The sequence below is a fragment of the Macaca nemestrina genome, chromosome 7 (genome assembly GCF_043159975.1).
Source record: "Macaca nemestrina isolate mMacNem1 chromosome 7, mMacNem.hap1, whole genome shotgun sequence".
NCBI lineage: Eukaryota > Metazoa > Chordata > Mammalia > Primates > Cercopithecidae > Macaca > Macaca nemestrina.
Window position 1 is genome coordinate 133,451,343 of NC_092131.1, and position 26,536 is coordinate 133,477,878.

The window sequence follows — 26,536 nt, forward strand, 5'->3', positions numbered from 1 at the left end:
CCCAGTGTGTATGATGAGGACGCACCAGGGCCTGGCTGAGAGGGGAGGTGGAATTGACAGAGGACGGTGGGTGAATGGTAGGCTGCCCTGCATAGAGGGATGCTTAGGCCCTTCTTGGATGAATATCTGCTTAGGCCCTTCTTGGATGAATATCAAGTTCATCTGATAAGCTCAGCCCTGGCGGCAGGCAGCACCTGCTTCACTCTTTCTGAGCATCCACATGAAGGCCCACTGTCTTCAAGACTCTCAGCTGAAGCGAACCCTGGAAATCACCTAGTGCTGGCTCCCAGCCCCTCATGACACATGTAAGCTCCCTGCTTCCTGGTGTGTTCTTTTTCACATGCTAAACATTCGGAAGGACATGCGAGCACATCGCTATCTAGGGCTCCTCCTCCCGGGGAAGGTGGACACTGTGACTGCAGCTCCGTGACACAGGCCTTGCCTCAAACCACTGGCGCACTCGGAGCCGCTCCCTGCCAGAAGCAGCAGTGGGTGTGGACTGGGGACATGCTGTTTCCCAAATGAGATAATCTCCCCCAGAGATTCCGCTGAGAAAGGAGTGGTGTGCTCATACCATAGGGACAGATGACGCTCTTCCGCAGAAGCCCCCTCTGCCGCTGAAATCTCTTTTCCCTTCTGTGGCCAGTCTCTATCCAGCCTTCAAATGGACAGCACCCTCCATCTCTTAAACCCCTCCTCTTTCTCTAGACTCCATCAGGAGAAATAATCTCTTGCTCCCATTATTCCTCCCCATCTTCTCCAGTGAGCTGCGTTCTGACCTGCACAGAGGCTGGGGAAGCCAAGAGACACATCCAGAGACGAGGAAGGCCGGTGGCTGGCGCTGATATTGTGGTTGGGGGAATAAGGAGCAGAAGAGAGACCCCACAGAGCTTCCCTCAGAGAAAAAGGCAGGGGGATAAGGCCCAGTTAGCAGAGAGACAAGCAGTGCACCCAGGAGCAGTCGTTTGGTAGAGAAGTAAGATGCTGACAAGTTGATCAGAGAAGCCAGAAAACAGGGGTGTCTTTTGCAAGAGTGAAGAGGAGGGATGCGTCCCTCTCCTGGAAAGACCCAAGTTTGGTCAAGTTTTCTCTAGAGCATAGGAAGGCATCAGGATGGTAAGAACTGGCAGCCTGCAACTGTAGCACCCAGCTGGGTGCTAAGCCGTGGGGAGAAGGGTTACAGCTCACTTTCTTGAGGGGCTTGAGGCTGAGGGACACTTGTTTGGACCCAAGTGCTGGAGGGGAAGGAGGGAATGTCCTCAGTCCCAGAAGCCAATCTGATAGACTTGCAGAGGCACTGGCCATCAGCCTGCCCATGGGAGGGCCCCCAGTGCCAGTCTGCCTCCTCCTCCCCTCTGAGGGGAGATGGATTTGGAAATAAGCCCAGAGGAGGAGGAACACACAGACTCAGAACATCAGTACTGGAAATGTTTTTAGACCACCTAGCCCCGCTTCCTCATTTTCTAGAAGAGGAGACAGAGGTCCAGAGAGGGAAAGTATTTGTTTCAGGTCACACAGCCAGTCGAGAAACCAGCTCTTCTGATGTCCAGCCTAGTTCTCACCACAGTGGTCGCAGCACTCAGGAGGGGTTGTTATACTCCCATGTCCCCTTGCTGAGTCCTAGAACCAGCTGTCCTAAAGTCAGAAGTCCATCCTGTGGCCTTTGACCTTAGCATTCTGCCTTCCAGCCCCCCGTCTCCCCAGTGACCGTTCCTAGAAGACCTCAGGGAGACAGAAGCCTCTGTTGTTCCAAGGCCACAGTCATGCCTCAAGGAGCTGGTGCTCCCTGCCTGGCATCTGCCAGTTTTGAATTAGGAGGTGGTCTGATGGCAGCCATGGTGCCCTCTTGCCCACTTGCCCTAAGTCTCCTCATCGAGGTTTCAGCAGCACAGTCCAGCTCTGGGGCTAGGCTGAGCTTTCCGTGGAAAGGTGACCACATCGCTTGGATCCCCACCAAGGCCTCTGTCTTTCTGACATCTGGGCGTGTCCAGAAGCCCTGGCCAGGGCAGGAGGGCCCTGGGGCCAAGTCTCCATGGTGCAGGCAAAGGGAGAGAGAGAGCTGGGGCCTGGACAATGCCAAACGTTTGATGGTGATTTTCTTTCGTTCTTTCCTTGGCTTGGGAATGCAAAATATTATCATTTTTGCCTGGAGATTTCCCTTCCTAAATGCGCTTGGCTCCGGCCAACATTAAGATGAGTTTGCATTCCTCCACACTGCCTGGTTTCCAATTCTAAATTGTTTGCTGAGACTCAAGACAGATGCTTGAGTGCCGACAACTGGAAGTCAGCTGCGCGTCTGCCCAAGGGAACCTCACTGACATGTGCCGGGGGGGGTCTTCGATGTTATAGAGCAGGAGCCTCTCATTTCACTGATGGGGAAGCTGAGGCCCAGAGAGGCATCGGGGCTCTCAGTGGACATCCAGCAGAGTTAATGACAAAGCTGAGATTAGAACCCAGATCACCCCACCCCAGTCCAAACTTCTCTTGGCTTCACTTCAGGCTCTGTTGACTTACAAACATGTCTGTTGTCTGCCCAGCGGGGCCGTAAGCTCTGAACACTGTAAGTCATGTCTCAGTCAGCTTGGTGTCCTCACTTCCTACCATGGAAACTGGAGCTCCATAGACCCCAAATAGAGGTTGATTGAACTGAAGGGCTGTAGAGCGGACTAACATGGAAGGAGTGGTGGTGAACATAGATAAGTATGAAGAGAGTCTGGTGACTTTGGACACATTACTGCCCCGCTCTGGGCCTTAGTCTTCTCATTTATAGCAACAAGCTTTTTAAACTCGATAGAGCAGTTCTCAAACTGTGTTCCAGGAGACCCTAAAGTTAGAATGAAGTGTTTTAGGTCTGCTACTGAGGGTGGGAAATTCCTCCCTACCCCCTAGTCCTAACTCCAACATCCACTTCTTGTGTCTACTTTTCATGTATATATTTTGTTCAAAAAATGTGGGATTCACTGTAGGAAAACAAAGTTTGGAGGCTAACAGATTATTTGATCTGGAAAATTCCTGCTTGTTCTTAAAGGTAAAATCCTGGCTGGGTGCCGGTGGCTCACGCCTGTAATCCCACCACTTTGGGAGGCCGAGGCAGGTAGATCACTTGAGGTCAGGAGTTCAAGACCAGCCTGGCCAATATGGTGAAACCCCCTCTCTGCTAAAAATACAAAAAGTAGCCAGGCGTGATAGCACACGCCTGTAGTCCCAGCTACTTGGGAGGCTGAGGCAGGAGAATTGCTTGAACCTGGGAGGTAGAGGTTGCTGTGAGCCGAGATCACACCATTGTACTCCAGCCTGGGCGACAGAATGAGACTCTATATCACAAAAAAAAAAGAAATAAGTTACCCCTCCTTCATAGCATATTTGCTACACACCACCTTTGACCCAATAGTAGCTTGTCTAATGGGGAGTTTGTGTCATGCCCCCTAGCAACTGGAAAGAGAGAAAATGAGGTGAAGGAGGCCTCATGCTCTGGAGGCTCCATTCTGCACAGAGCTGCTCCAGAGCACAGAATCTGTGTTGGGTGCCTGGCTGGCCATGGGTCTGCGTCTGCCATTGCCTGAGTGATTCAGGACAACCCAACCACCAGGCCTGGCACATGGCTGAGGCAGGAAGAGGCCATGATTTGCTTGTTAGGCCATACTTCTCCTTGACAGGGTAGGCCTGGGCCCAGCCCTGCCTAATGTTGGGCCTTCCTGATGAGATCTTGAGTAGGAAATGATTGTGGTACTACCCCAGAAACCACGAGTCCCCAAAGATCCCCAGCTCCTCTTCTCCTTGTCTTTGTCCAATCACTCTGTGACATTGTTCCTCCTCCCTGATGGTCCATCACTTAAGAGCTAAGCTGCATCAATTATCAATTGCTATAATAATGTCCTGTAACAAATAATTCCCCCAGATCTTAGTGGCACACAATAATAATTGTTTAGTTCACATATCTGGGGTCAGCTGAGGGTGGGGGAGTGAACTGGTCCAAGCTAAGCTCAACTGAGTGGCTCTGCTGGGCTCACTGGGCTTGCTCGTGAGTTTGGGGGTGCCTCAGCTGGGGCAGCTCTGCTCCGAATACCTCTCACTCTTTTCCTGGGGTCAGTGGACTAGACGTCTCACGTTGCTGCCAGAGGTGCAAGCAAGCAGAAATAGATAAGGCATCCTAAGGCCAAGGCTGGGGATGGGCACACATTACTTCTGCTCAGATGGCCTAGCCCAAAGTCAAGTGGTTGGGGGAAATATACTCTGCTCTTTTAGAGGCAGGATTGCAAAGTCCCGAGGCAAGGGGTGTGCATACAGAGAAGGGAAGAACTGAGACCAATGATGCAAGCTGGAGCAGGACCACTTGTTTTTGCATCTCAGCTCTGCTACCCACTAGATGTGTGACTTGGGACAAGTTACGGGATCGCTGTGCCTCCAGTTCCTCTCTTCTGCCACAGAGGGGCTTCCTCTGGCTGTCAGCTCCCATCTGCTGTTTCATCCAGACTTTTAAGCCCTTGGGACTCTGGCTTCATCCTTCTGGTATACCTGGTCCCCTGTGCTCTGCCTGTTGCGATGAGGGAGCCCCCAATCAGTTCTGCAGCGAGCAGAGGGCATGGGTCTAGGATGGGTGAGTCTTGAAGAAGGAGTGTGTGGGAGGGGGATAAGCCTGGGTGAAGCCACTCCAGGGTTGTTGTTGTTGATAATTTGTTGTTGTTAGAGCTGAATTTTCTACTTTAACTCAACACATTTTTCTGAGCACCAGGCCTTATGGTGGCATAAAGGGATAAATAGAACCCAGTTCTCCTCCTCACATTGCTCAGTCCTAGATGGGGAGAAGATTGTGCGGAATCAGCTCTGCTCAGTGTACACGTCTAATCCTATTACTTAAATATTCACTCCACACCCTCCGTGTGGCAATGCAGGCAGAGTTGCTGCCCATGGGATGCTCACAGTCCACTGTGAGTTCTTTGTTGGCCATGCACCTGCCCATGGGGGCAGAACCACACACTCCCTGCCTGCCTGGGGGCTTCCCAGGGTGAGGGCAGAGTTACTAGGTCCCCCGTGAGAGCAGTAGGTCCCCAAGGACAGGATCCCTGCTTCTCCCCAGAGTCAGAGGACTCCCCAAGCTCTTCTCTAATGGAGACCTTCTTCCCTCAACTAGCTAGAAGCTTCTCTGATGTGGGGACCACATCCCCTCATCCCTCCCTTGCTCTGTCTCACTAGTGCCTATTACAGGAGACTAGACTAGGGTCCTTGGGCCTCCAGCAATGCTCCCAAACCTAGCATTGCCTTTCTAGATGCCTCTTTGAAATGATGGCCTTGGGCAGAAGGGAAGGCTGACTGACAGCAGAGCAAGAACCCCCACATGTTCCCTACTCGCTGGGGCAAAAGGGGCAGTAATGCGGAGGATGTGGAACAGTCAGCCATCTGAAACTCATTACTTCCTCACTTTCGAATGGGTTGTTTTTTTCCCCCATAGCAGCAAGAAGTTCACTTTGCCATATCTTTTTGCTTAGGCCAGCTTATGGTCTTTTCTCTCTCCTCCTCTCCCTGTCTGTGATTTGCTTTTAGACATGAAGATTCTTGGGGCCTAAGTAAAACTAGGAAGGGGAAGATAATACCAGAGATTCCTAGTGATAAACCCCGACTCCCTCGCCCCATCCCAGCACCCTCCATCCAAGGCAAATGAAAGCTCTTGCTTACACAGGTGCATGTGCAATATGGAACGGAGCCCAAAGAACCAGCGGAGGCCCGGGGCAGGGCTGCAGGGAAGCTGCTGGGAGGTGTTCACGCTTAGGTTCCACAGAGCAGCTTCCTCTGGCCGTCAGCTCCAACCTGGTGCTTCATCCAGACTTTCAAGGTCCTTGGGACTCTGGCCCCATCCTTCTGGTATACCAGGTCTGCTATGCTCCACTTGTTGTGGTCAGGGAGTCACCAGTCAGTTCTGTATTGAGCAGGATCTTAGAGCATGTGGCTGGGATGGATAAGTCTGAAGAAGAAGAGGTGTGTAGGAGGGGACAAGCCTGGCTGAGGCCACTCCAGGGAGCACTCAAGAAACTGAGGACAGTGAGTGACTCAAAAGGAAGAGGAAGACCTGATGGTGATGGGCTGGATGGCACAGGACCTGTGAGGCCTCAAAGTCATCCCGGCCACTTCCTAGCTGTATGACCTTGGCCAGTTGCTGACCTTCTTTGTGCCTCAGTTTCCTCATCTTTAAAATGAGAATGATAATATACTTACTCCAAAAGGTTGTTATAAGCATGAAATACATTCAGAATAGAGCTTGGTACATAGTAAGAGCTTTGTGCATGTACACAATTATTTTTATTATTGTTATCTAAGTGGTAGGGGACTATCAGTACCTGCCTAATCAGGTAGTACCGATAGGTAGAGTATCAGTACTACCTATCAGTACCTACTATCAGTACCTAAATCAGGGAGCTAGGAGGTAAACTAAGGCAGGAGGCGCCAACAGGTACTGATTCTGAAAACAGATTCTCAGAAGGTGAGAAATCCAGTAGGCAAGTCTATCTGCATCTTTTGGGCACTGGGCAAACATAAAAGCCATTCGTGGATGTGGCCTTGAATAGCATATAACCTAAGAGAGCAAGGCAGATGGGAAGGCAGCTGTTATGCAAGGCAGGGAGTAACAGAGCTATGAGCAGCCCATGCTGAGGGCCCCAGAGGAAGGATCACTTTGTAGCAGAGGTGTCATCAGAGGCGGGCCTTGAAAGTGTAGGACAAAGGGAAGAAAGGCCTTCCAGGCATGGTGAACAGCATGGGCAAAAGCACTGAGGCCAGCTCAGGAAACAGGGCATCTTGATCCAGTTCAGTTCAACCAAAAAGTATTGAATACCTTCCCTGCACCAGGCAGTGCCAGAGGTTTGCTACTCCCTTTAGTCTTGCCAACCACTTTTCCGGATAGATATTTTTATTCCTATTTTATAGATGAGTAAACTGAGAACCAGAAAGGGAGAGTAACTCCCCAGGGTCACCTGGTGCTGATGAATGAGTGCTGATGAATGAGTGCTAGAGCCAGGCTTCTAACCAAGTTCTCCCAGAACTGAAAGCCCATCCTCTCTTCACGTCTGGCCTGACTCTCAAGGAGCCTGGCAGGATGGCAGGGGGAGCCGGGCAATTCCTGACACCTCCACCCAAGTAGGCTGTTCTCTTCTTTTCCCTGGCTCCACGTTTGCACCAGGAACGCCTGCCTAGCACCTTTGGGCCACTTCACCTATTCCTCCACATGGCCCCTCAAGGCCAGAATCACACCTCCAGAAGCTTCCTGAGCACCCAGCCCACATGGTCCTTCTCTCTAACAACCATGACATCTGCTTGCAGGGCACACTTGCACTCCACGTGCTTCCTGTGAGCCACTCTCCCAAGCTGGTAGGGCCCATCTCTCTTCTTGTTTTGCCCTCCACTCATCCCCTGTGCTAAGTGCTAGACCCAACAATGACTAGTGAACAGACCCCATCCTGCCCTCATGGAGCCTGAGTCCTGATGCGGGAGACAGGAGTAATCGGACAGTCACCTCCATGGAGTGGAATTACTAACTGTGATAAGAAAAGGAGAGGTCACCAGTCACCCATTAGTAAGGCACAGGGGTGATGAGATCATTAAGCAAGATCTGATGTAATCAATGTATCAGAGAAGCTTCCCAGGGGAGGCCAGGGGAGGATATGCAGTTATGCTGGGGTTTGAAGGTGATGGGAAGCTCATCAGAGAGGCTCAGGCAGAGGAAATGGCACATGCAGAGGCCCTGAGGCAGGGGAAGCAAGGTGCATCTGAGGGAGCAGAAAAGGGACCCAGAGAAAAACTCCCACAAGACAAGGCTGGGGAGAGGCTGAGGGCCATGGGGCCACATGGAACATTTTGGACTTTCTCCCAAGATCCCTGGGAAGCTATTTGGGAGGAGGAGGAGAGGCAGGGAAATGGAACAGCACAGCAGACACTCCTTAAGCTGGAGCGAACTCTCCCCGCTGAGCTGTCGAATCGCCTTAGCCATACGCTGGCCAGCAGCCCTCAGCACCTGGGACCGGGACTGCCCCACCTGGCCTCCACCTTAACCTGCAGGGAGTGGAGTGGCTTTGAGAACTGTGAGCCCCAAGTGGTGCTCTGGCTTGATGTTGTTTTTATCCTGTCTTGAGACGGACTGATGCTTTTTTTGACAGACAGACAAGATTCTGAGAAAGGGAGCAACAGCTGACGTAACTTTGGCCATAGCCCACAGGACAGCAGCCCAGGAATTGTGGCTTTTTTCCCCCTCTGTCATCAATATCAAGGGCAGAACAGTGGCAAGCTGCCCAACCAGGCTCCCAACATCTCTGCAATCCGCCTGTTCGTTCCCATCAAAACAACTTTATTTTATCTTGTTGGTATTTGGCAGTCATCAATCTCTGAGAAAAGTACTTTTCCCAAACATGAAACCCATCTACCATAAAAGGAGGAGGCCAGAGATCTTGTCAGGAGCCGAGGTCAGAGAGATGGACTTGACTGACATCATTTTTAGGAAATCCACTCTCTGGTTGGTTCGGTTTGGTCAGAAGCAAATGCCAACTTGTCTCTGGGGAAGAAACCAGCACTTTGTAATTTAACGCCTCTTCCTTGGGGCCAGATTTCACTAATCCTGTCCCCAGTGAGGTTGGGGCTCTGTCTAGGACTAGTCCCACCTCCCCCTGGGCCCCCACCACCCCCTCACTGGGCACCTCACTTTGGCTGCAGGATGGAACACGGGTGGCTGGCTTTCCCTCCCATTGCGTCTCCCAACTGGAACCCAAAGGCAGAGGCGGTGGGACCTAGGGCAGGAAGCAGAGACCCTCTTCTCTGAAAGGAATCTTCCCCTCTCTCCAGTGAGTGCTTCTTATGAAAGGCTGATCTAGGGAGGGAAGAGAACACATCACCCTGGCCCCCCAAACATGTGGTCATTTTTCCAGCTAATCTGTCCCCAGTTGAGTGATTTGGGGAAAACTATTTAATATCCCAGAGGTGTGATCATATCTGTCTCACAGGGTTGGTGTGAGATTTAATTGATTAATGTAAAACTCATGGTTAGATGCCTAGAATCGTGCCTGGAGTATATCAGTGCTCATCATTCGTTCCTTTCTCCTTTTCCTCACTGAGGGGAGAGATCGACCCAGACAAATGAGGGCCCTGGTCTCTAACTGTTCAGTCAACCAATATCTATGAGCTGGACCTGCATTCAAGGCACTGAGGATACAGCAGTGAGGACACAGCAGAGTCCCATGGCACTTACAGACTATAGGAATATTCTAACTATCAGCCACGTGACAATAAACAAATAAATGTCATGTGTTTGTGATAAGTGCTATGAGGAAACATGGAGCACAGGAAGGGATCCCCGGGGTGTTGTGATGGCCTGGTGATGGACAAGACGGCATTGAAACAGAGATTCTAAGACTGGAGGGAGCCTTGCAGGTATGGGAGGAAGAGCATTCCAGGAAGCGGGAACAGCCACGGCAAAGACGCTAAGCAGAGAACGAGTCTGACGTTGGAAGGACAGCAAGAGGGTCAGTGTGACTGGAGCAGAGGAGGAGGAGAGGGTAGAAATTAGTGCGGCAGAGTGAATGGGGTGAGATCATGGAGGGCCTTGCAATGAGGAGTTTGGCCTTGGCTTTGATGGGGTGGAAAACTCATTGATAGAGGGGGTGGAGCTGAGAGGTGATGGGATCTCACAGGTCTTGGAAGGGTCTCTCTGGCCATGGTTGCACAAGAAGCACTGATAGAGGGCATGGGGTGGACAAGGCCCCAAAGACACAATCTGTGGCTTCATCTTCACTGGCCCTCACCCCTCTGTGGGCCTGGAAGTGGTAGGTGGTCTGGACTTCCTGACAGCTAGAACATACTTTCCTCTTCCTGCTGGGTCAGATGCAGGAAGGGGAAGTCCTAGTCTCTAGTGGGCACCAGGAATCCAGGAAAAGTGCCGTCCACAATCAGGGTGTATGTGGCCTGTGCATGTGTGTGTCTGTGTGTGTGCACATGCATGCATACATGTATATTTGTGTGTTTGTGTGTGTGTGTGTGTGTGCGCGCGCATATGTGTGTGTTCATTCCTGAGACAGATTTGGAGAGAGGGTAAATTTCTCTCTGCCACTGAAACACTACTTCTGTAACCCCCTGTGCCCACCAGGCTGCCAGCTCTGCACAGGTGACCCTGGTGTCTCTCTCTCCTCTGTGATGTGCCTTCACTGGCCAGGGACCTGTGTTCTTCAGGATCCTGTGTTCACCTGAACAGAGTCCTCTTCTCCAAGGCCGCCTGCTGCTAACCAGGCTGATAAGTTTATTTATGCCATGGGCTCTGTAAACAAAGCACTAACCGGTCCACATACTCTTCTTCCCCAACCCCTACTCCAGGGCCATGACACTAAATCCATGTGGCAGATTAGGAATCATGAAGACAGAGTTGACAGCTACATAGTCACTTGCCGCCACTGTCCTCCCCTGTAGCCGTAGCAGGTACTGCTATCAGTCACCCTCCTCTTGCCTACTGAGCCCAGACTTGACCTCAGAATCTTTCCTAACTCAGTGCTCCAGAAGTGCCCACGAGCAATTGGCATGCTCAATAAGATAACACGTATCTAACATCCCTACTTGAAGGTTCCTCAGTTTTACCTCTGGGGCCTTTAATTCTATGACTCTAATGATGGAACTTGTACAATAGGCCTTATTCAAGTAAGTGCCCCAGGGCTTCACCCTTGAATACTGAGAAGGGGGTCAGTGCCCAGGGGAAGGAGAGTGGGGCACTCGTGTGCGGGCCCAACCCTCAAATTCAGAGGCCCTAACCAATGGGCTTGGGTCCTTGGGCAGGTCAGTTAACCTCTCTGACCCTCTGTTTTCCCTTTGCTGCCCACCTGACGGGGTTGTCACAGAGATCGAATGATAACATACATGTGAATGGTCTTTGCAACTTAATAAGTACCCTATATGTGAAAGGGGCCACAATGATAAAAAGTCTGTTCTGCCAATTCATTTTCACTTATCTAAAAGTTTTGACTCGTGGCAAGATCCCACCCCTCAAATTTAATGGGCCCCAAGTTTGGATGGGTATCAAGGCCAGATGTGCCCTGAAAATGCCTTGTGGTGGGGAGGCGTCACAGAGTAGGTGTCTGAGGCCCTAGTTCTGATGCTACCACTGGCCTGCTGTGCACCCCTGGACAAACCTCTTAACCTCTCTGGTGCTGTACCAACTGCATCTGCCAAGTGAGGATGATGCGCACTCATTCTCCAAGGTCCTGTGACAGCAAATGATGGCAGATGTGAGGAGGCCCAGAAACCGAAAGTACTATACAGATGTGAGTTGTTATTTTGTTACTTCTTGTGATTTGCCCAAAGGGGTAAAGCATTTGGCTTAACACAGGCTTCCCGCCAGGAAGAATTAGTTAATTGACAGGTGACTTAAACAAACAGGGGCGACCCTTGGGGCAGGGCAAAAGGGTCATGGGGCTTTCTCTGTGCTCGCTTCAGTTGCCCCTGCCAAAAAGTAGCCCCTGCCGAAGCCAGATGGAGCTTTGCCAACTGGTTCAGAGGGAAGTGGGGAGCCCAGTGCCGGAGCCCATGGCCACTGGGACCTCAGGCTTGCAGGGGAAGGGGGATGTCAGTTCCCTGACTCTTCAGCAGATAGGAGAGGGGGTAATGAGGGGAGGAGGAGGGAAGAGAAGGGAGAGCAGGAGAGAGGACGAAAATGAAAGGGATGAAAAAGAGGAAATCAACAAAAGCCGGAAGAAGCAGGTGGGAGGAAGGAGTGATGGAGAAGGAGGGCAGCTGTCTCTCCCTGGTCGAATCAGGAATTCCCTGGGGGAAGGACAGGTCTTCCATTCACACTGGGTCTCTTTGAGAGCAGGTTTTATGCCTCCCCTATCCGTGTACAGGGTCTGTATTAGGCCTTTCTTTGTGGGGCTATACAGGAATACCTGAGACTGAGTAATTTATAAAGAAAACAGTAGCCCGGCCAACACGGTGAAACCGTGTCTCTACTAAAAAATATATATAAAGATCAGCCAGGCATGATGGCATGTCCCTGTAGTCCCAGCTCCTTGGGAGGCTGAGGCACAAGAATCGCTTGAACCCAGGAGGAGGAAGTTGCAGTGAGCCAAGACCGAGCCACTGTGCTCCAGCCTGGGCCACAGAGTGAGACTCTGTCTCGGGGGGGGGAAAAAAAGAAAGAAAGAAAAGAAAAGACGTTTATTTTGGTTCACTGTTCTGCAGACTGTACAAGAATCATGGTGCCAGCATCTGCTTCTAAAGAGGGCCTCAGGGAGCTTCCAATCATGGTGGAAGGCAGAGGGGAGCCAGCGTGTCACATGCAAGAGTGGGAGCAAGAAAGAGAGTGGGGAGGCCCCACACTCTTAAACACCAAGGTCTGTGAGAACTCAGAGTGAGAACTCACTCATCACCAAGGGGATGGCACCAAGCAATTCATGAGGGATCCGCCCCCATGACCCAAATACCTCCCACCACGCCCTACCTCCAACATTGGGAATCCTGTTTCAACATGAGATATGGAAGGGATGCACAATGAAGCCATATCAGGCTCCCCCAGGACAGGGGTGGAATCTCTCGCATCAGACTATGGGCCCTTCCAGGAAGAGACTGTCAGCCATCTCATACAGGGGCTCCCCAAGGTGGGGAAACATGCTCATCCCACAGCCAAGACCCTCCAAGGTTCATGACCTGCCAGTGGGTCCTGACACAGCCCAAGGCCTACACCTCTGCCTGTCTGACTCCCCTGCTTCTCCTCTCTTCTCCTCTCCTCTCCCCCTGCCTTAGGGTTCACGGACACCTTCAACATGGACACCAGGAAGCCCCGGGTCATCCCTGGCTCCAGGACCGCCTTCTTTGGCTACACAGTGCAGCAGCATGACATCAGTGGCAAGAAGTGGTGAGTGAGGGTGGCCGCCCACACCCAGCCCTGTACCATTCCACACCCAGCCCCTCCATCCTGCCCCTGTGCCCCGTGGCTGCCCCACTGGCCCTCACATGGAGACTGACATTTTCAGTGACCTCACTCTGTCCCAGCAGGTCAGAGGCTGCACAGGCTCTGCTCCTGACTATGAAAGCTTGAGTGTTCAATTTCTCAAGCCCTCTGTCTTCTCATCTGTGAAATGGGAATGAACGGGCCCTCCTTCTCTGGGTTATGTGACAGCGCAGGTAGCAGCCACCTGGGGACTAATTGTTAGCCCCTGGTCCTGTCTACCTGGAGAGCTGCTGGGGGTGTCTCCGAGAGGGTGGGTGTGAGTGTGCTCTCTAGCTGAAACCCAGGCAGCAATGGGGCAAAGGGGAGGGAGAGCCAGACCAAGTGGAGGGAGAGGGCGGGAAAGATCCCCGAGAGCCCTCCGGAGCAGGGGCAATCAGGAGGAAGAAAGGATTCACCTCCAATTTTAAAAAGAACTGTATTTCAACATATTTTATCACCTAATTCACTCATTTCAAGTGTCCAAGTCGATTTTTTTTTAAGAAAATTTACCATGTTATGAGGCCATCACCACGAATCAGTTTTAGAATATTTTTACCACCCCAATAAGATCTCTCACCACATTTATGGTTAGTCATCCTCCTCCCCACTTGGTTTTTAGCTGGCAGAAGGCCGTCCTTCCTGGGGTGGATAGGGCCAGGCCTCTGCATGGCCCTTTTAGAAGCCCTTGCATAGTCAAGAGATCACATGAACACTGGTGATCAATGTTCTACGCTGCCCTCTTCCCACTCTGGCCCGTCTACCCTCCCCAGCCTCTCTCCCTTCCTGTGCCTCCCCCACCCCCCTACCTGCGCTCAACGCTCCAGCCACATGGCACGATCGCAGCATTGCCGTTTCCCCAGATCTTCTTCAAACATGATCGCAGCATTGCCATTTCCCCAGATCTTCTTCAAACATGCTCTTCCCTTCTGCGATGCCCTCTCCTGACTTCTCTGCTCACCCCACCACCATCTGGCTAATTCTCTCATATTCTTCTTGCTTTTCGTAAAGAAATATCTTACTTATTATCTTTCTACCGAGGTATAACATACATACAATAAAGTGTAGGCATCTTGAGTGTATGGCTTAATGAACTTCCATGTGATATACAACTATGCAATCACCTCCCAGAGATACACACCATTTCCAGCTTCCCAGAAGGTGGTGCCCACTCACCCCACCCAGTCAGTGCCCCTCCAGGGACCCCCATGCTGTAGTTTTGAACTTCATAGAGGAGAAATCATGTAATAGGTGCTCATTTGTATCTGACCTCTTTCACTCAACATTATGCCTGTGAGGTTTAACATGTTGTTAAATGAACCATACTTCAAGCTTCCATTGATAAGCAGTATTCCATTGTATTAATCTACCACAATGTATTTAAGTTTAGTGTTTATTTTACTGTATTTGGATTGTTTCCATTTGGGGCTATTTCAGATAATGCTGCTATTGGCATTCATGTACGTGTCTTTGGATGGGCATATGTGCTCACTTTTATGGGGTTTTTACTCAGGGATAGAATTGCTGAGTTAAAGGGTAGTTATGTTTAACTTTTTAGTAGGACCTGCCAGGCATTTTTTTCAAAGTGGTTTACCAATTTAGACTCTCTCTAGTAAAATAAGAGCCTTCTGGTTGTGATGTGTCCTCACTAACACATGACATTATCTGTCATTTTAATTTTAGTCATTCTAGTTGTGTGTGGTGGTATCTCACAGTGGGTTTAATTTGCGTTTCTCTATTTACTAATGATGTTGAGCAACTTTTCATAAATTTAATGGCCATTTTTGTATCCCCTTTTGTGAAATGCTGTATCAGGTCTTTTGCCCATTTTAAAGATTGTGTTGTGTGTCTTTTTCTTATTGATTAAAGGCCTTTAAAGTATATGTATATATTTTGTATGCACATCCTTTGTGACACAGAAGCATTGCAAATATCTGTTCCCAGTCTGTGGCTTGCCTATTCATTCTCTTAATGGTATCTTTTGATAAACAAAAGTTCTTAACTTTAATAAAATCTAATTTATCAATATTTTTTATGATTAGTGCTTTTAGTGTGTCTCGTTTAAGAAATCTTCACCTCTCCCCATATCATGAAGGTATTCTTCTCTGTTTTCTTCTAGAAGTTTGAAGTTTTTGCTTTGTTATTTAGGTCAGTGATTCATCCCAAGTTAATGTTTGTGTAAGGTGTGAGATAAAGGTCAGAGGTTTTTGTTTTCTTTTTTTCATATGGATGGCCAATTGATTTGGCACAATTTGTTAAAGACTAATTTCCCCCATTGAATTTTAGTGTCATCTTTGTTGAAAATCGGGTGACCATAGATATATGGGCCTATTTCTTGACTCTATTTTATTCCATTTGTCTATTTATCTAAATTTGAGCAAACAAAAAGCTGCTTTGGTTACTGCAGCTTTAAAATAAGTCTCGAAGTCAGGTAGTATGATTTCTCTATATTTGGTTTTCTCTTCTTTTTTATTTCAACTTTTATTTTAGATTCAAGGGGTACATGTGCAGATTTGTTACAAGAGTATATTGCATTGTGCGGAGGTTTGGGGTACAAGTGATCCTGTCACCCAGGTAGTGAGCTACTCAATAGGTAGTTTTTCAAGTCTTGTTCCCTCCCTCCCTCCCCATTCTAGTGGTCCTCAGTGTCTATTGTTCCCATCTTTATATCCATGTGTACCCAGTGTTTAGCTCCCACTTATAATAGTGAGAACACACCATATTAGGTTTTATGTTTCTGTGTTAATTTGCTTAGAATAATCGCATCCATGTTGCTGCAAAGGACATGATTTCTTTCTTTTTCATGGTTGTGTAGTATTCCATGGTGTATATGTACCACAGTTTCTTTATCCAGTCCACCATTAATGGGCACCTAGGTTGATTCCATGTCTTTGCTGTTGTGAATGGTGCTATGATAAACATACAAGTGCATGTGCTTTTGGTAAATGATTTATCTTCTTTTGGATAATATACCCAGTAATTGGGATTGTCGGGTCAAATAGTAATTCTATTTTTAGTTCTCTGAGAAATCTCCAAACTCTGAACTAATCAACATTCCCACCAATGGTGTATAAGCACTTTCTTTTCTCTACAGCCTTGCCAACAACTGTTACTGTGGGGCATTTTAATAATAGCCATTCTGACTGGTGTGAGATGATAGTTCACTGTGGCTTTCATTTGCATTTCTCTGATGGTTAGTGATGTGGAGCATTTTTCCATGTTTCTTGGCAGCTTGTATGTCTTCTTTTAAGAAGTGTCTGTTCATGTCCTTTGCCCTTTTTTAATGGGGCTGTTTTTCTTTGACAAGATTGTTTTAGCTATGATAGATCCTTTATGTTTCCACATACATTTTTAAGTCAGCTTGTCAGTTTTTCTCCAACAAAATTTGCTGAGATTTTTATGGGAGTTATACTGAATTTATATATTCAATTTTATGGATAAATTTAGGAGAAAATGAAATCTAATAATGTTTTGAAATATTCAGTGTAAGTTTTACTTATCTCTTATTGCATTAATAAAATATAAAATACATTTATATTTTATACTATTAAAAATAAACTATTCTTATTTCATTTTATACTATTCATTTCATTTTATACTATGAATATAGTTATACTTATATTTAATATAAATTATATCATAATAAATATATATTTAATGTAAATATTTTTATTTTCATATTTGCATTTATGCTATTAGAAATAAAATTTTTATTTCATTTTATACTATTCATTTTACACTATAAAAATATTTATTCTTATATTTATATTATATTTAATATAAATCATATAATAAATATGTTATATTTAATATAAATATATTTGTATTTGTGTTTTACACTATTATATATTATATATTTATATTTTATACTGTTAAAAATGAAATATTCTTGTTTCATTTTTCAATCTTTTTTACTAGTACATAAAAATACAATTGATTTTTGTATATTTACAATACATCCAGCAACTTTACTAAAGTCATTTATTATTTCTAATAACTCGCTTTTGGATTCCTTTGGATTTTCTACGTATACAGTCAGATCATCTGAAAAATTACAGTTTTGTTTATTCTTTTCCAATTTTCCTACCTTTATTTTTCTAATTGCACTGGTTAGGATCTTCAGTGCAAGATCAAAAAGAAGTGGTGATACTGAACATTCTTTTCTTGTTTCTGCTATGATAGTGAATTTTTCCAATATTTCATAATTAAATAAGATGTTAATTCTAATTTGTTCATTTACTTGTTGTAGATACCTCTAGATTCTCTAGATTAAAGAAGTTTTTTTCTATTCATAGCTTTCTAAGGTTGGTTTTTTAAAAAATTGTGAACAGGTGCTGAATTTTATCAGATGATTTTTCTGCAACACCTGACAAAAGGTTCTCCTTCATTCTATTAATATGGTTAATTACATTGATTGATTGATTGATTGAGTTGATTTCTTTTTTCTTAACTATTAAACCAAACTTGCATTCCTGGGATAAACCTCATTTGGTCACCCTGTATTCTCCTATGTATATATTCTCAGGAATTTTGTTTCTGTTGGGGTATTTGTATCTGTTTTGTTTCATGAGATATATTGACCTGTAAATTTTCTTTTTGCAAATGCCCTTATCAAGTTTTTGTATTACAGTTATTCAGAGCTCATAAAATGTGCTAAGAAATGTTTTCATTTTTTTTCTATTCTCTGGTAGAACATAAGATCTGTATTATTACTTCCTTAAATGTTTAGGATAATCCACTAGTACAGCATCTAGGTTTGTTTTGTGGGAAGGTTTTTCATCATAGATTCAACTTCTTTTATTATTATTATTATTATTATTATTATTATACTTTAAGTTCTAGGGTACATGTGCACAATGTGCAGGTTTGATACATAGGTATACATGTGCCATGTTGGTATGCTGCACCCATCAACTCGTCATTTACGTTAAGTATTTCTCCTAATGCTATCCCTCCCCCAGGCCCCCACCCCACAACAGGCCCCAGTGTGTGATGTTCCTCGCCCTATGTCCAAGTGATCTCATTGTTCAATTCCCACCTATGAATGAAAACCTGTGGTGTTTAGTTTTCTGTCCTTGTGATAGTTTGCTGAGAATAATGGTTTCCAGCTTCATCCATGTTCCTGCAAAAGACATGAATTCATCCTTTATTATGACTGCATAGTATTCCATGGTGTATATGTGCCACATTTTCTTAATCCAGTCTATCATTGATGGACATTTGGGTTGGTTCCAAGTCTTTGCTATTGTGAATAGTGCCACAATAAACAAACGTGTGCATGTGTCTTTATAGCAGCATGATTTATAATCCTTTGGGTATACACCCAGTAACGGGATCACTGGGTCAAATGGTATTTCTAGTTCTAGATCCCTGAGGAATCACCACACTGTCTTCCACAATGGTTGAACTAATTTACACTCCCACCGACAGTGTAAAAGCATTCTTATTTCTCCACATCCTCTCAAGCATCTGTTGCTTCCTGACTTTTTAATGATTGCCATTCTAACTGGCGTGAGGAGGTATCTCATTGTGGTTTTGATTTGCATTTCTCTGATGACCAGTGATGATGAGCATTTTTTCATGTGTCTGTTGGCTGCATAGATGTCTTCTTTTGAGAAGTGTCTGTCCATATCCTTTGCCCACTTTTTGATTAGGTTGTTTTATTCTTGTAAATTTGTTTGAGTTCTTTGTAGATTCTGGACATTATCCCTTTGTCAGATGGGTAGATTGCAAAAATTTTCTCCCATTCTGTAGGTTGCCTGTTCACTCTGATGGCGGTTTCTTTTGCCGTGCAGAAGCTCTTTAGTTTGATTGATCCCATTTTTCTATTTTGGCTTTTGTTGCCATTGCTTTTGGTGTTTTAGTCATGAAGTCCTTGCCCATACCTATGTCCTGAATGGTATTGCCTAGGTTTTCCTCTAGGGTTTTTAAGGTTTTAGGTCTAACATTTAAGTCTTTAATCCATCTTGAATTAATTTTTTATAAGGTGTAAGGAAGGGATCCAGTTTCAGTTTTCTACATATGGCTAGGAATCCTTTCCCCAGTTCTTGTTTTTGTCAGGTTTGTCAAAGATCAGATGGTTGTAGATGTGCGATGTTATTTCTGAGGTCTCTGTTCTGTTCCATTGGTCTATATATCTGTTTTGGTACCAGTACCATGCTGTTTTGGTTACTGTAGCCTTGTAGTATAGTTTGAAGTCAGGTGGCATGATGCCTCCCTTTGTTCTTTTTGCTTAGGATTGTCTTGGCAATGCAGGCTCTTTTTTGGTTCCATATGAACTTTAAAGTAGTTTTTTTTCCAATTCTGTGAAGAAAGTCATTGGTGGCTTGATGGGGAAGGCATTGAATCTATAAATTACCTTGGGCAGTATGGCCATTTTCACAATATTGATTCTTCCTATCCATGAGCATGGAATGTTCTTCCATTTGTTTGTGTCCTCTTTTATTTCATTGAGCGGTGGTTTGTAGTTCTCTTTGAAGAGGTCCTTCACATCCCTTGTAAGTTGGATTCCTAGGTATTTTATTCTCTTTGTAGCAATTGTGAATGAGAGTTCACTCATGATTTGGCTCTCTGTTTGTCTGTTATTGGTGTAGAGGAATGCTTGTGATTTTTACACATTGATTTTGTATCCAGAGAGTTTGCTGAAGTTGCTTATCAGCTTAAGGAGATTTTGGGCTGAGACAATGGGGTTTTCTAAATATACAATCATGTCCTCTGCAAACAGGGACAATTTGACTTCCTCTTTTCCTAATTGAATACTCTTTATTTCTTTCTCTTGCCTGATTGCCCTGGCCAGAACTTCCAACACTGTGTTGAATAGGAGTGGTGAGAGAGGGTATCCTTGTCTTGTGCTGGTTTTCAAAGGGAATGCTTCCAGTTTTTGCCCATTCAGTATGATATTGGCTGTGGGTTTGTCATAAATAGCTCTTATTATTTTGAGATACGTTCCAGCAATACCTAGTTTATTGAGAGTTTTTAGCATGAAGGGCTGTTGAATTTTGTCAAAGACCTTTTCTGCATCAATTGAGATAATCATGTGTTTTTTATCATTGGTTCTGTTTATGTGATGGATTATGTTTATTAATTTGTGTATGTTGAACCAGCCTTGCATCCCAGGGATGAAGCCAACCTGATCATGGTGGATAAGCTTTTTGAGGTACTGCTGGATTCGGTTTGCCAGTATTTTATTGAGGATTTTCGTATCAATGTTCATCAGGGATATTGGTCTAAAATTCTCTTTTTTTGTTATGTCTCTGCCAGGCTTTGGTATCAGGATGATGTTGGCCTCATAAAATGAGTTAGGGAGGATTCCCTCTTTTTCTGTTGATTGGAATAGTTTCAGAAGGAATGGTACCAGCTCCTCTATGTACCTCTGGTAGAATTCAGCTGTGAATCCGTCTGGTCCTGGACTTTTTTTGGTTGGTAGGCTATTAATTATTGCCTCAATTTCAGAGCCTGTTATTGGTCTATTCAGAGATTCAACTTCTTCCTGGTTAGTCTTGGGAGGGTGTATGTGTTCAGGAATTTATCCATTTCTTCCAGATTTTCTAGTTTATTTGTGTAGAGGTGTTTATAGTATTCTCTGATGGTAGTTTGTATTTCTGTGGGATCGGTGGTGATATCCCCTTTATCATTTTTTACTGCATCTATTTGATTCTTCTCTTTTTCCTTCTTTATTAGTCTTGCTAGCAGTCTATCAGTTCTGTTGATCTTTTCAAAAAACCAGCTCCTGGATTCATTGATTTTTTGAAGGGTTTTTTGTGTTTCTATCTCTTTCAGTTCTGCTCTGATCTTAGTTATTTCTTGCCTTCTGCTAGCTTTTGAATGTGTTTGCTCTTGCTTCTCTAGTTCTTTGAATTGTGATGTTAGGGTGTCAATTTTAGATCTTTCCTGCTTTCTCTTGTGGGCATTTAGTGCTATAAGTTTTCCTCTACACACTGCTTTAAATGTATTCCAGAGATTCTGCTACGTTGTGTCTTTGTTCTCATTGGTTTCAAAGAACATCTTTATTTCTGCCTTCATTTCGTTATTTACCCAGTAGTCATTCAGGAGCAGGTTGTTCAGTTTCCATGTAGTTGAGCAGTTTTGAGTGAGTTTCTTAATCCTGAGTTCTAATTTGATTGCACTGTGGTCTGAGAGACAGTTTGGTGTGATTTATGTTCTTTTACATTTGCTGAGGAGTGCTTTACTTCCAATTATGTGGTCAATTTTAGAATAAGTGCGATGTGGTGCTGAGAAGAATGTATATTCTGTTGATTTGGGGTGGAGAGTTCTGTAGATGTCTATTAGGTCCGCTTGGTGCAGAGCTGAGTTCAATTCCTGAATATCCTGGTTAACTTTTTGTCTTGTGGATCTAATGTTGACAGTGGGGTGTTAAAGTCTCCCATTATTATTGTGTGGGAATCTAAGTCTCTTTGTAGGTCTCTAAGGACTTGCTTTATGAATCTGGGTGCTCCTGCATTGGGTGCATATATGTTTAGGATAGTTAACTCTTCTTGTTGAATTGATCCCTTTACCATTATGTAATGGCCTTCTTTGTCTCTTTTGATCTTTGTTGGTTTAAAGTCTGTTTTATCAGAGACTAGGATTTCAATGCCTGCTTTTTTTTTTTTTTTTTTTTTTTTTTTTGGTTCCATTTGCTTGGTAGATCTTCCTTCATCCCTTTATTTTGAGCCTATGTGCCTCTTTGCATGTGAAATGGGTCTCCTGAATAGAGCACACTGATGGGTCTTGACTCTTTATCCAATTTGCCAGTTTGTGTCTTTTAATTGGAGCATTTAGCCCATTTACACTTAAAGTTAATATTGTTATGTGTGAATATGATCCTGTCATTATGATGTTAGCTGGTTATTTTGCCCATTAATTGATGCAGTTTCTTCATAGTATCAATGGTCTTTACAGTTTGACATGTTTTTGCATTGGCTGGTACCAGTTGTTTCTTTCCACGTTTAGTGCTTCCTTCAGGAGCTCTTGTAAGGCAGGCCTAGTGGTGACAAAATCTCTCAGCATTTGCTTGTCTGTAAAGGATTTTATTTCTCCTTCACTTATGAAGCTTAGTTTGGCTGGATATGAAATTCTGGGTTGAAAATTCTTTTCTTTAAGAATGTTGAATATTGGCCCCCACTCTCTTCTGGCTTATAAGGTTTCTTCCAAGAGATCCACTGTTAGTCTGATGGGCTTCCCTTTGTGGGTAGCTTGACCTTTCTCTCTGGCTGCCTTAACATTTTTTCCTTCATTTCAACTTTGGCGAATCTAACAATTATATGTCTTGGCATTGCTCTTCTCGAGGATTATCTTTACGGTGTTCTCTGTATTTCCTGAATTTGAATGTTGGCCTGCCTTGCTAGGTTGGGGAAGTTCTCCTGGATAATATCTTGAAAAGTGTTTTCCAACTTGGTTCCATTCTCCCCATCACTTTCAGATACACCAATCGAACGTAGATTTGGTCTTTTCACATAGTCCCATATTTCTTGGAGGCTTTGTTTGTTTCTTTTTACTCTTTTTCCTCTAACCTTGTCTTCTCACTTTATTTCATTAATTTGATCTTCAATCACTGGTACCCTGTCTTCCACTTGATGGAATCGGCTATTGAAGCTTGCACGTGCGTCACGTAGTTCTCGTGCGATGGTTTTCAGGTCCATCAGGTCATTTAAGGTCTTCTCTACACTGTTTATTCTAGTTAGCCATTCATCTAACTTTTTTAAAGGCTTTTAGCCTCCTTGTGATGGATTCAAACATGTTCCTTTAGCTTGGAGAAGTTTGTTATTACTGACCTTCTGAAGCCTACTTCTGTCAACTCGTTAAAGTCATTCTCCATCCAGCTTTGTTCCATTGCTGTCAAGGAGCTGCGATCCTTTAGAGAAGAGGCACTCTGATTTTTAGAATTTTCAGCTTTTCTGCTCTGGTTTCTCCCCATCTTTGTGATTTTATCTACCTTTGGTCTTTGATGTTGGTGACCTACAAATGGGGTTTTGGTGTAGATGACCTTTTTGTTGACGTTGACGCTATTCATTTCTGTTTGTTAGTTTTCCTTCTAACAGTCAGGGCCCTCAGCTGCAGTTCTGTTGGAGTTTGTTGGAGGTCCACTCCAGACACTGTCTGCCTGGATATCACCAGTGGAGGCTCAGTTGGAAGTGCAGAAATCACCCGTCTTCTGCGTGGATCACGCTGGGAGCTGCAGACCAGAGCTGTTCCTTTTCGGCCATCTTGGAATGGATCTCAACTTCTTAAAGATAATGGATTATTCAGATTTGCTCTTCCTTCTGTTAATTTTAGTAACTTGGGTTTTTCAAGTAATTTGTACATTTCATTCAAATTTTATCCACAAATATTCATATTAGCCTCCTATTATCTTTTCAATGTCTATAAGATCTATAGATGCTCTTTTTCATTTCTCTTTTTGGTAATTTGTGTTGTTCCTCTTGTTTTTGATCAGTCTTGCTATGGGTATATTAATTTTGTTAATGTTTTCTAAGGATCAACTCTGGGCTTTATTGATTTTCTCTATTGAATCTCTGATTTCTCTTTCATTGGTTTCTATTCTTATTTTAATTATTTCTTCTATTTTTTGGAATTGTCTTTTTCTAGCTTCTTACTTAAATTGTTGACTTCCTGACCCTTTTTCTTTTCTGAAATATACATACAAGGCTATGTATTACCTCTAACATTGCTTTAGCTGCATCCTACAAATTTTGATGTTTTCATTATCATTAAGGTTAAAGTAATTTCTAATTCTCATCTTGATTTCTTCCTTGGACCATGGGTTACTTAGAAATGTGTTTTTTAATTTCCAAATATTTGGAGATTTTCTAGTTGTCTTTCTATTATATTTCTAATTCAATTCCATGGTGATCAAGAGAAATGCTGTATAATTTAAATTCTTAGATGTTTGTTGGCAATATTTTAAATTACTGATTCAATCTCACTGCTTGTTATTGATCTGTTCAAAATTACTGTTTCTTACTGATTCAAGCTAGGATGGTTGTATGCTTCCAAGAATTTATGCATTTCCTCTGATTTTCTAGTTTGTTTGCATAGATGTTCATAGTAGTCTTGAATGGTCTCTTATACCTCTGTGGTGTCAGTTGTAATATCTCCATTTTCATTTCTAATACAGATTTACAATCTACTTGCAATTAGTATTTTTACCACTTTGTAAGCAACACAAGAACTTTACAACAGTTTGATTGCAGTTCCCTGTCCTGTCCTTTGTGTTATTTTTGTCATATATTTTACCTTTTTTGCATATGTTATAAATTCCACAAGACATTATTGTTATTGTTGCTTTAAGTTGTTAATATTTATGTCTACTTATCCAAATAACTACCCTTTCTCATGTTCTTCATCTCTTTTATATAATTTTGTGCTCTCATTTGAGATAATTTTCTTTTAGTCAAAGAGCTCTACTTAGTATTTCTTGTGGTATAAGTCTGCTAACAATAGTTCTTTCAGACTTGGGAGTTGGGTTTTCTGTTTGTTTTTGTTTGTTTGTCTAAACAGATCTTAATCTCACCTTAATTTTTGAAGTATTTTATATGTAGTTTTTCGTTTAGAATTTTAAAATGTCATTCCATTGTCTTTTGGCTTTACAGTTTCTGTTGAGATGTCAACCATCAGTTGTATCATTCTTTTGAATGCAATATGTCATTTTCCTGTGGTTGCTTTCTTATTTGCCTTTAATGTCGGCAGTTTGACTATGATGAATCTAAATGTAGTTTTGTAGTATTTGTTCTGCATAGGGTTTCCAAATCTTCTTGAATCTGCATTGATGCTTTTAATAAGATTTGGAAAATGCTTTACCTTCATTTTTAAAAATACAGCTTTTATCTCATTTCTTCTCTCATTTTCTTTCTAAACTTGAATTGTGTGTATGTTAGGTCTTCTTGCCATGTGTCTCATATTTCTGTTCAGTTTTTTATTCAATTTTTCTCTTGGTATGAAACAATTTAGGTATCCTCTATTCATCTGTTTTCAGGGTCACTAATCCAGCTTTCTGCTATATCCAGTGTGTGCCTAAATCCATTCAATATACTCTTTATTACAGATATTTTATTTTGCTCCTGAATTTCCACTGGATTTTTTTTTTACAGATTCTAATTCTGTCACAATAATCTGTCTTGATCCCATTTGTCCATCTTTTATTCTATTTTATTTAATGCATTAATTATAATTATTTTGAGGTCCTGGTTGGTTAACTCCAATATCTGGATCATCTCTGGTCTGCTTCTAGTGACTATTTTATCTCATGGTTATCCAATGTTTCCTGATTATTTACTTACTTCGTAAATATTGTGAATGTTGTGGATGTTACATTATCAAAGCTATAGATTACTTTACCTTCCTTTAAAGAAAGCTATGTTTTGTTCTGATAGTCAGCTAAATTACCGGTGAAATCATCTAGCTCTTACCAAGGTATGGTTTGGACAATGGTCAGGATAGATAGGTCTAACCTAGTTTTGCCCTTATTCCTAGGATATGGTCTTTACTCTTAGAGCATAGATTTTCTGGGGTCTCAAATGAAATTCCAGAGTATTCACTAAGGTACTAAGGTCTCTCTTTTCTGACTGGGCATGAACCCCAACACCTCCCTCCAAGACTAGAAGGCAACCTCTAAAATCTCTGCTCCCATTGGCTGTTTTCTGATAGATTTTCCAGTGTATCACACTATGCATACACTAAACTTAGGAGTCAGTCAAGGATTTGAGGGAAACTTTCAACAGAGCTTTTGAGACTCTTTTTCTGTTGTTCTCTCTTTTCTAGTACGCTGCCCCTCCCAAATCCTAGTAATCTTTGCAGCCCCAACTTCAATCCCTATTTCCTCCATCCAACAAGACTGCTACTCTCTGTATCCATTTCCTCATGCCGCAGCAAAGAAAATGCCCTCAGAGGAAAAGCTGGAGTGAATAGGGGTTCAGCTTCTGTATTTCCCTCCTTACAAGTATTGAGCTCTGCTTTGATTGCTGTCCAGTGCCTGAAAATAGTTGTTTTAGATATTTTGTGCTGTTTACATAGTTGTTTATGGCTAGAATTGAAATCCCTCTTTCATATTATTTTATCAACTTAGATATCACTTCCTCTGAGAACCTTTCTCTGACCATCCCTTCCCATCATTATATAAGCTGCCCCCATAGAATTCCGTGTTTCTCTTTTCATAGCACTTATCAAATTGAATAGTAATTGCCTGTATCATTATCTTTCTTCCTGAAATCAGGGGTGTAATTCCCGGCATTTAGTAGGTGCTCAAAGAACTTACTTTGGCAGACTGAATTAAGGATTTGAGCTTCTTTCAACCAGCCCAGACATAAGACACATGACATCCATATTGTTTACATGGTATGAAAGGTTAAAGATTAAGTTGAACTGACTTTTCCAAGACAGAATTTATTTTGACCAGTATTTGTTTATTAGGCTTCTGTTAATGAATTTTACTAGACTCTGCAAAATACTGGTATGAGTAAAACATGGTTTCACTCTCAAATAAGTCACAGACCAGTTAAGGAGGCAACATTAATACCCTTGAAATAATTTAAAACCAATGCAAGTCAAATATGATCTGGTATTAATTATATGCATCTTTGAGGCTACTTTCTCCCTGAA

At 43.7% G+C, this 26,536-nt stretch overlaps 1 protein-coding gene across 1 annotated transcript in view; it reads left to right on the forward strand.

Annotated features, from left to right (window-relative positions):
• LOC105487976 (integrin subunit alpha 11) overlaps nt 1-26,536 on the forward strand; it is a 132,587-nt gene that overhangs the window by 16,389 nt on the left and 89,662 nt on the right. Inside the window, exon 2 of the mRNA XM_011751628.2 lies at nt 12,757-12,868. Coding sequence (XP_011749930.2) covers nt 12,757-12,868 — 112 coding nt within the window. The remainder of the gene's footprint in view (nt 1-12,756; nt 12,869-26,536) is intronic.